General features: G+C 38.3%; 1 protein-coding gene across 1 annotated transcript; it reads right to left on the bottom strand.

Annotated features, from left to right (window-relative positions):
* Nucleotides 1-2,924: 2,924 nt before the first annotated feature.
* Nucleotides 2,925-9,156, bottom strand: LOC144706608 (Leucine-rich repeat (LRR) family protein). Its single transcript, XM_078579602.1, has 9 exons — nt 8,590-9,156; nt 7,956-8,505; nt 6,267-6,721; nt 4,298-4,433; nt 4,139-4,210; nt 3,981-4,049; nt 3,373-3,444; nt 3,221-3,289; nt 2,925-3,152 (listed from the first exon to the last, which is right to left on the bottom strand). Exons 1-9 carry the CDS (start codon nt 8,666-8,668, stop codon nt 3,125-3,127), a joined length of 1,530 nt encoding a protein of 509 aa, XP_078435728.1. The 5' UTR covers nt 8,669-9,156; the 3' UTR covers nt 2,925-3,124.
* Nucleotides 9,157-9,394: the final 238 nt, after the last annotated feature.

The raw sequence follows: 9,394 nt of genomic DNA, 5'->3' as shown, positions 1-9,394 counted from the left end.
GATGGATTCCACGTCATCACCGCAATATGTCGGCGTCAACTTAGAGAGTTTGGGATATACCATGCAAAAAAAAAAGTTTAGGTTATATCTCAGATTTTTTAAAAAGTTTAGGATATTTCGTGCTATTGACCCTTTTTTATATTTACATGTCAACCTATCTATCTCTCTACGTATATTATAGTATAACCGTCTACCTCTGTCTATCTGTTTACCTAGCTATATGTAGGTAGAATTTTATATATGTATTTTTTATTTATTATATTATATATTTATATTTATATCTGACTTTATAGCTACCTATCTCTAGGATTTTATATATATTTTATATGTATGATATTATATGTTTTTATATTTACATGTCAACCTATTTATCTCTCCACGTATATTGTAGAATATTCGTCTATCTCTATCTATCTGTCTACCTAGCTATATGTACGTAGCGTTTTATATGTATTTCATACGTATTATATTATATCCTTTTTATATTTACATGTCAACCTATCTATCTCTCTACATATATTATAGTAGATTCGTCTATCTCTATCTATCTGTCTGCCTAGCTATATGCAGGCAGCATTATATATATTTTATATGTATAACATTATATATTTATATCTCTATCAGACTTTCTAGCTTCCTATCTCTAGCATTTTATATATATTTTATATGTATTATATTATATCTTTTTATATTTACATGTCAATCTATCTATCTCTCTACGTATATTATAGTATATTCGTCTACCTCTATCTACCTGTTTACCTAACTATATGTAGGTAGAATTTTATATATGTATTTTTTATTTATTATATTATATATTTATATTTATATCTGACTTTATAGCTACCTATCTCTAGCATTTTATATATATTTTATATGTATGATATTATATGTTTTTTATATTTACATGTCAGCCTATTTATCACTCCACGTATATTATATTATATTCGTCTATCTCGATCTATCTGTCTACCTAGCTATACGTACGTAGCATTTTATATGTATTTCATACGTATTATATTATATCCTTTTTATATTTACATGTCAACCTATCTATCTCTCTACATATATTATAGTAGATTCGTCTATCTCTATCTATCTGTCTGCCTAGCTATACGTAGGCAGCATTATATATATATTTTATATGTATCACATTATATATTTATATCTCTATCAGACTTTCTAGCTTCCTATCTCTAGCATTTTATATATATTTTATATGTATTATATTATATCCTTTTTCTATTTACATGTTAACCTATCTATCTCTCTACGTATATTATAGTATATTCGTCTACCTCTATCTATCCGTTTACCTAACTATATGCAGGTAGCATTATATATATATTATGTACTACATTATATCTTTATGTCTCCACCAGACTTTATAGCTACCGATCTCTAGCATTTTATATATATTTTATATGTATGATATTATATGTTTTTTATATTTACAGGTCAACCTATCTATCTCTCTACATATATTATAGTATATTCGTCTATCACTATTTATCTGTCTACCTAGCTATACGTAGGTAGCATTTTATATATAGTTTATATGTAGTATATTATATCTTTACATCTCTATCAGACTTTCTAGCTACCTATCTCTAGAATTTTACGTGTATTATATCATATCTTTTTTATATTTCCACGTCAACCTATTTATCTCTCTACATATATTATAATATTTTCGTCTATCTCTATGTATCTGTCTACCTTTCTATATGTATGCAGAATTTTATATATATTTATGTGTATTATAGTTCTATCTCTAGACATTATTTTATCTCTCTCCTTACAAATAAAATATTATATTTGTGTCTATCCATCTATTTGTCTACCTAGCAATCTCTACACATCACATCATTGTCAATCTGTATACCTAATGTTAAGGATTAATGCACTAACCATGGGCCTAAGGCCATGTAATTGTAATAGAACTGTTAGGATATTTAATAAAAGAACTAATGACCTTAGGATGCTGCTAATGGCCCTCTGCATGGCCCATTAGAAGCCCAGTAATGGCCCACTAAGGGCTCATTACACGCCCACTATGGGCCCACTAAGGGCCCACTGAATATCAGGCCCAATCAGGGCCTGATATATTCTGGGCCTGTTCTGGACAGGCCCAGCCTCCAACGGCTAGTTTTTTAACTAGCCGTTGGACCCTCCAACGGTCACTTTTCAAAAGTAACCGTTGGAGGGTTACTTGTTTAACAAGTAAGGAATTACTTGTTAAACAAGTAACTCTGTCTGAAAGGGCTTTTTGCCCTGGATTAATTCTGTATATAAGGGGAACTATGATGCAGTAATAGACATCTTTTCTTGCCCCAATCTTGTGCACTCTCTCTCTCTACTTTCTCTCTCCTCGGATTACCATTATCACACCTAACAATGTCTACACATCATTCTATCTCTCCACCACTACATTTATTATATCGTACAAGTCTATCTCTTACAATATGAACACCTAACAATCTCTACACATCATTTTACCTCTCCATCTCTCTGCATATACTATACTACATCTGTTTATCTGTACGAATGTCTACCTAGCTATATATTTGCATCATTTTATGGCTCTCTCTCTCTGCAAATGTGATATAACATTTATATGATTATTTCAATTAGCATATCTCATTGTTATTTATATATTTGAAAGATCTATATGCTCTCCTGTCTTTCTCTCTCTACACATAGGAGTAAACATTATTTAATTATATATTTCTGACTATATTTTGGTGCATCTGAGATCTCTCATTAAAAATATAGTATAATCCTATGTATCTAAATATTTTTTTGTTTACCCGATACATTTATATTTGCAAATATTTGAATAACCCAGAATGTACACGTGGAGGAGAGAGAATAAGAGAGAGAGAGAGATGAGCTCTGATTATTTTTGTAAAAGAACAAGAATATAGTGGAAAATATTTGTTCCATTAATACTTCGAATATTTACAGCAGAGAATTCCAGGAATTTATCCAGGAATCTACTGAGACTCTCATTCCCACAATTTTGAATTTACAATTTCACATATTGCGGAGAAAAGCAAAATACATTATACTTCATAAATAATTTCAAAATGGGTGTGCATGTCACTAGAATATCCTCCTCTCATCAAGATAAGTTGTTTCCAGGCAAATACCTGCGAAGAAAATTCATGATTTTTTTCATCTGATTGATCAGGATGCAAAGAAATTATTGACTGCTCACCTAAAGTTCAAGCTATTTCTCCTCAGGCCTGATGGAATTGGACCACGCAGTCTATTATTCTCAACATATCTGAGAAACATGGTAGAAAAAAAATCACAGAAAGAAAAAAAAAATTAAATGAATATCAAATTAGCTGAAAAATGAGGGCTTACAGTTCACGCAAGTCGCTGAGGTCTGCAAGCGAGGAAGGAAGAGGGCCAGTGAAATTATTATTCTGTAAGTGCCTAAATTTAACAATAACGGAAAAAATGGAGTTAAATGAGAATTTTAAAACAGAATATGACATAAAAAATATCCTCTCTTCGTCATTTCACAAGATCTCAGAATATATTTGTGGGAATCGGTCATTTCCAAGATATCCAAAGGGGTTATACGTAACTATATTGATGTTTTTCCTCATACAAATCAACAAAAAATGTTACTAAAACTCCATAAATAACTTAGGATAGACTACTCCCGTACAAATCTAACAAAAAAATTGGGGCGATTCTTCAAAAGAGAGAAAAAGAATCACCATTGGGGATTTCAAAAGGAATAGAATTTCAAAAAGTGTTAAAACTTAGAGGGAGTCATTAATTTCTGGGTGGTTTTTCTCTTTTCTTTCTGTTGACCTCGAATAAGAAAACATCAGCCTTGAAAAAAATTACCTAAAAACTTCGTGGAATAAATCACTCTTATAAAAACCTAACATGTATCTACAAGACGGGTCCCAGAAATAGATGAAATTCAGTTTTTAAAAAAGCCTCATCAATGATCTTACAACTTCTCCAGGTTCCTCAGCCTATTAAGATCGGGAATTTCTCCAGAAAGACTATTGTTTCCCAGAATTCTGCAAAAACAGTTAATTTTATCGTGTCAAAATCAGCCAAAAGAGACTTAAGTAAGAAAATGGTCTTTTTTGTATTTCAGATGGCTTACATTTCTGCCAACCCAGACATCACGGCGATTTCAGGCGAGATAGTCCCAGAAATATTCATCCCAGTCAAGTTACTGCGAAAACACATATCAAGAGAGGAATAAGAAAAGGATAGGTTTGTTTTCAATTATTCAAATCGTTGGGGTTTATTTGCAACTCACAGGCCAATAACGCGAACCACGGAGTCTCCGGCACAGGTGACACCAGTCCACGAGAAGTCAACGGGCAGGCAAGGGTCTCCAGCCCAATTAGAAGGGGGATTGACCAAGCTTCTCTTGACCGCCTCCATAGCAAATACTGCACATAAAATAACAAATAATAATTTTAGACCAACCAAGGAAAAGAATGTACGCATGAAGATGAAAAAGTTTCCTCACATATACAGACAAATCTGTATCTTCAGATTCTTCGTGCAGGAATAAATTCAAGGGTTAACACAAGAGTGTTAATCCCAGGTATAATGCAGTACGTCTAGGGAATGGCAGCCATCATCCGTTACGTCACACGTCACGGTGACGGCAACGTGACGGATGACGTGATGGTGACGGTGACAAAATTAGGGGCCTGTGATGGTGACGGGGGGCCTCAGACGAGTGACTTGACGGGACGGCCGTCACGGATGACGGCCGTGACAGATTTTTAAAAATGACCAAAAAAGCTTTAAAATCGTTAGATTTAAGATTTTTGACCGCCGAGATTTCGCCACATGGTGTTGCTAACTTGATTTCTTGGCATTTCGCAGAAAAGTCCCTGCATTAATTCGCACGCGCAAAAGGATGCCGTTCAAAGATAATTAGAGATATGCCCCTCCAATTCTCTCTCCTCCATATGGTTGTTTTTCCCGTCACACGTGACGGTGACGCCGTCCAGTGACGGGGACGTGAAGGGGATGCCGCAAACCATGATGGTGACACGAATGTGACGGATTTTTCTGAAACCCTCGGACGTGTGACGGGACGGTGACGTTACAAAAGTTTCGTCACGTCACCGTCTTTCACGGATCGTCATCCGTCCCGTCACGTCCGGGGCGTCACGTCCCGGACTTGCTGTTCCCTAAGTACGTCCATTGTAAGCTGGCTACATGTTATAAGTGGGCCACTACGTTTAAAGCCCTTTCTGAGTCACTTCACACGAATGAAATGAGGGACTTAAGTTAGACGGCCCCAGGCCTGCTTTGTATGATCCAGTATATAACTGGCGGAGATAGATACAATGGTAACTTTTGTGTTCTTCCTTGTGTCTAAACCTAACAGGACACATGGCTGGCTGCTGCTCTGAATGTTACGATCTTGGCGTAATGTAAGGATCGTTTCTTTTACACAAAAAAGAACTGGCAATAAACCAGTGAATAAAAAATGTGATTGAAGCCATCATGAAAATGGTACATTTACCAACTAAAATTGATTGTTTCACTCTTTTAAATAATATTTTGGCCGAAATTATGAACCTAAAATTTCAACTTTAAAATTATTTTTTTACCACTTTCGTGACCAAATTATAGGTTTTACCAGACCAAAACTGATCTCGGATCAAACTAAGATCATCCCAAAGTTTAGGAATACATTTAAATATTCTTAAAACTGATACTGAGACCAAACCGCAATTCCCTAACCATAGGCTCTAGAATATTATCATTTGATGCCGAATTGAATAAGTGACACGGAAATTCGACTCTATCCTATAATTTTTTCTGTCAGCAACGTTAATTTGATGATCATCTTTTTAAAACTTTTGCTAACATAAAGTTAGCTCATGAAATATATACCCAACGGAGTTAAAAAAACCAAAAATAATAAATTGCCTCCCATTTGCGGGGTTACAAGAAGTTGGGGGTCTTTATATATCCAAAAAAACATCTGTATATTTTATGTTAAATTTGGTCTTGGAGATCTTCTATCGGGAACGAAAATTCTAAAAGATATCGAATTTGATTTATTAAAATATACATCCAAGAAATGTGAAAAATACAGAACGATAGTAAAATGAAAGTAATAAAAAGGAAGATAAACGGATCTAAATTACGGAACTATTCCAGATAAGCGACATTTTTTTCAATTACTCTCCCCGAAAAACAAACTGAAAATAGAAAATCAAAATAACAGTCAAAGATTGAGGAGAAGAAGAAGATACCATCTCTGGAGAGAGTCAACCCCCCTAGCTTCAAAAGGCTGAAGATTTCCCCCCCGTTGACCAGCGGAGAATGCTCTGATCCATCTGAAGCAGCCAGAGATATGACAGTTGGCCCAGAGAGAACCCACTGAGAGGAAAAGACACAGGCGCCTGATGATGTCACTCTGAGGTTTCTAGAGAAGGCGACTCCATTAATGGAAACATCAAGAATTTCAGAGCTCCTCGACGAAGTAGCTGCAAAGTACAAGGCAATGTAGAAGGAGGCGTTTGGGAGAGAGAGAAGGGGCCACTGAAACTGCCGAGGCGTGGCACCATCGACGACGAGGCCATACTCGAAGATGCTCTGAGGTGGCAGATTCCATAGCTCTAGATTCGAGACATTTGATGAGTATCTGATGGTCTCTGCCTGGTCAACGAATGGATGCCATATCCTGTTGAATCTGTCGTTTGGGTACCTATAAGAATTAGACCAATCAGGGATTTTCACACTAAGGCCGTAAGATACTATGTGAATGGGATCTAACTCTTTCTCTCTACTTCTCTCAGAATATTCAAGATATGGTGGGAAAAGCTCTCTCTCTTTCTCTATGTCTTCTTGCATCTACATTGCTCTATCTGTGTACCAGGTATAGTGCAGGGATGCGGACGGGACGATTTTTTCGTCCCGTCTAAAGATACGGACGAATTTTCACGACAAAAATTCGTCCTGGGGACTACCGGACGGGACGGTTTTCGCCCCATGGGACAAAAAAACTGTCCGTCCAGAGGTCTCAGACGTTGGACGGACGAATCTGAACGGAATACCGCCGGATTCACATCCGACGGTAGAGATATAGCCACGTGGCCACGCAATGACAATTTGCATCAAAGTCCCTGTTTTTTAAGTGCGTGCAAACGGAGGCCGCTCAGAAATAATTATACATATGGCCCTTCGAATTCTCTCTCCTCCATAATTCCCTAAAAAAGTTAGAAAAATCTATTTTAATATATTTAAAACATAAAATGGGTTTTTTTTGTCCGGGACGAGGATGGGATGAAAGTTCGTCCCAGGAGGAATGGACGGGACGAAAATTCGTCCCGTCCTTCGTCAGTGCACTGAATCCGGACGTCGGACGGGACGAAGTTCATCCCGTCCGGTCCATATCGTCCACGTCCAGGACGGTCCGGAACTATAATACCAGGATCTCTCTCTCTCTCTCTCTCACACTCTACAAAAGCATCAGAAAAGGGTATCCAGAGTATCTGTCCCAATCATTTTATTGTAACATCATTCTGCTCAGACTGGGATCATATAATGATGACTAAAATCCCCTTCTCCCTCTCCAAATGCAAGGCTTCAACGAGTTGACAGAAAATCTCCATCTCTTAATCTAGTTTCATGATAACATAACAAGAAACTCAGTGCAAAATGATGATCAAAATTTTGTCCCTCTTTTTCTCTAATTATTCTCAAAGCAGATGAGCCCATGAGAGAGGAAGAGCTTGCCCTGTTTCAATCTCTTTCTCCACCTCTCTGGAGACTCTCGCACAATTAATCAAAGCAAGGAATTAATAAAATTTGAAATTAATCATTGCATGTCTTCCCATGAACAAAATCCAACGAAGTTCTAGGTCTTAGAAACATTCAACAATGATTTCGATCAAAATTTCATAGAAAACTGAGCACAGCAAGATCAAGCAGAGGATTACCTGAAGATCGATCCACTCTGACCGAAGCTGTTCCGGGCAACGAGGGCCAATGCGTACCGATCAAAATCGGTGGAGTTGTAGACCGATTCCTCAAGAATAATCGTCTCGATCGACGAGATAAAAGGGTCTGAATCTGTATAATCGTTCCCCCCCAAACACAATCTGATTATCCTTCCCCTCGTCTTGTATATCCCTTCATAGTAGGAAGAAAAATTCCTCGCATAATCAGCCGTGGTATTGACGACAGCCCACAAAGTCCCATCCACGATCAGATCAAAAACGGGGGGATTCCGTTTTCCCCCGACTCCTCCGTAGAAAAAGCTCGTGCGGACGAGGTACTTAGCGCCTGGGAACGCCGGAATGACGTAGCAGAACTGGCGAGGAGGTTCAGAGTTACGGAACGGAAAGGAACGGACAACGGATAGAACTGGGTGAAGCCCCGGGATGGAGAGCCTTGTAGAGATGCCCTCTTCGACGAAGGCTGAATCAGGAAGCCAGACGACGCCGTCCACCTCGCTGCCGCTGAAAGATCCGCAATTGATGGAGAGACCTGCAAAGGATTTCGAAGATTTGAACGGAAAAATCGACGGAAATGATCAAGATTTGGGGAATCACGGCGATTGAAGAGATTGACCTCTGGGACCGATGCGTTGGGCGATCGCGGCGGTGCAGAGGGCGAGGAAGAGGAGGCTGCTCAGCGAGAGATGAGACATCGGGGCGGAGAAGAACGGGGAATATCGATCAATCAGCGAGATTGATCGAGGACGATCAGCAGATGATCAAAATTTGAGGCTGCACAGCGATATTGATCGAGGACGCGGAGAGGAATGATGAAGATCGAACAACAGCTTCGATCGAAGGATTGGACGGCGAGATTGATCGAGGACGCGGAGAAGAAAGGGGAAAATCGATCGGCAGCTTCGATCGAAGGATTGGATAGCGAGATTGATCGAGGGCGCGGAGAAGAACCGGGAAGATCGATCAACCGCTTCGATCGAAGGATTGGATGGCGAGATTGATCGAGGAATGATGAAGATCGATCAGCAGCTTCGATCGAAGGATTGGATGGCGAGATTGATCGAGAAATGATGAAGATCGATCAGCAGCTTCGATCGAAGGATTGGATGGCGAGATTGATCGAGGAATGATGAAGATTTCGACTTTGAACAGAAGAAGGGTCTCCGGTCAGCGGTCAAATAAGTTGACTGGGGTGTCTATTTCTTTAATAAGTTGAGATAGATGTCTGTGTTATTTCAATTGGATTAAAATTTGGGGTGTTGCTAATTACGAATCGCAATTTGCGATGGGGGAGGTGGGGTAAGTTGTTTTCTTGAAACGCGTTTTTTTTATTGTAGTTGAATTTTATTTTATTGGAATTTGGGGGATGATTCTCTCTCTCTCTCTCTCTCCCCTCTCTCTCTCTCCCCTCTCTCTCTCTC

Source organism: Wolffia australiana, chromosome 8 (genome assembly GCF_029677425.1).
Source record: "Wolffia australiana isolate 7733 chromosome 8, ASM2967742v1".
Classification (NCBI taxonomy): Eukaryota; Viridiplantae; Streptophyta; class Magnoliopsida; order Alismatales; family Araceae; genus Wolffia; species Wolffia australiana.
This window is presented reverse-complemented; position numbering and strand designations above follow the sequence as displayed.

Coding starts and splice junctions, on each gene's coding strand:
- LOC144706608 (XM_078579602.1), bottom strand. CDS start 8,668: ATGTCTCATCTCTCGCTGAGCAGCCTCCTCTTCCTCGCCCTCTGCACC. Junction 4,211..4,297: donor GTGGTTCGCGTTATTGGCCT/GTGAGTTGCAAA, acceptor GTGTTTTCGCAG/TAACTTGACTGGGATGAATA. Junction 3,445..3,980: donor CTGAGGAACCTGGAGAAGTT/GTAAGATCATTG, acceptor TGTTAAATTTAG/GCACTTACAGAATAATAATT.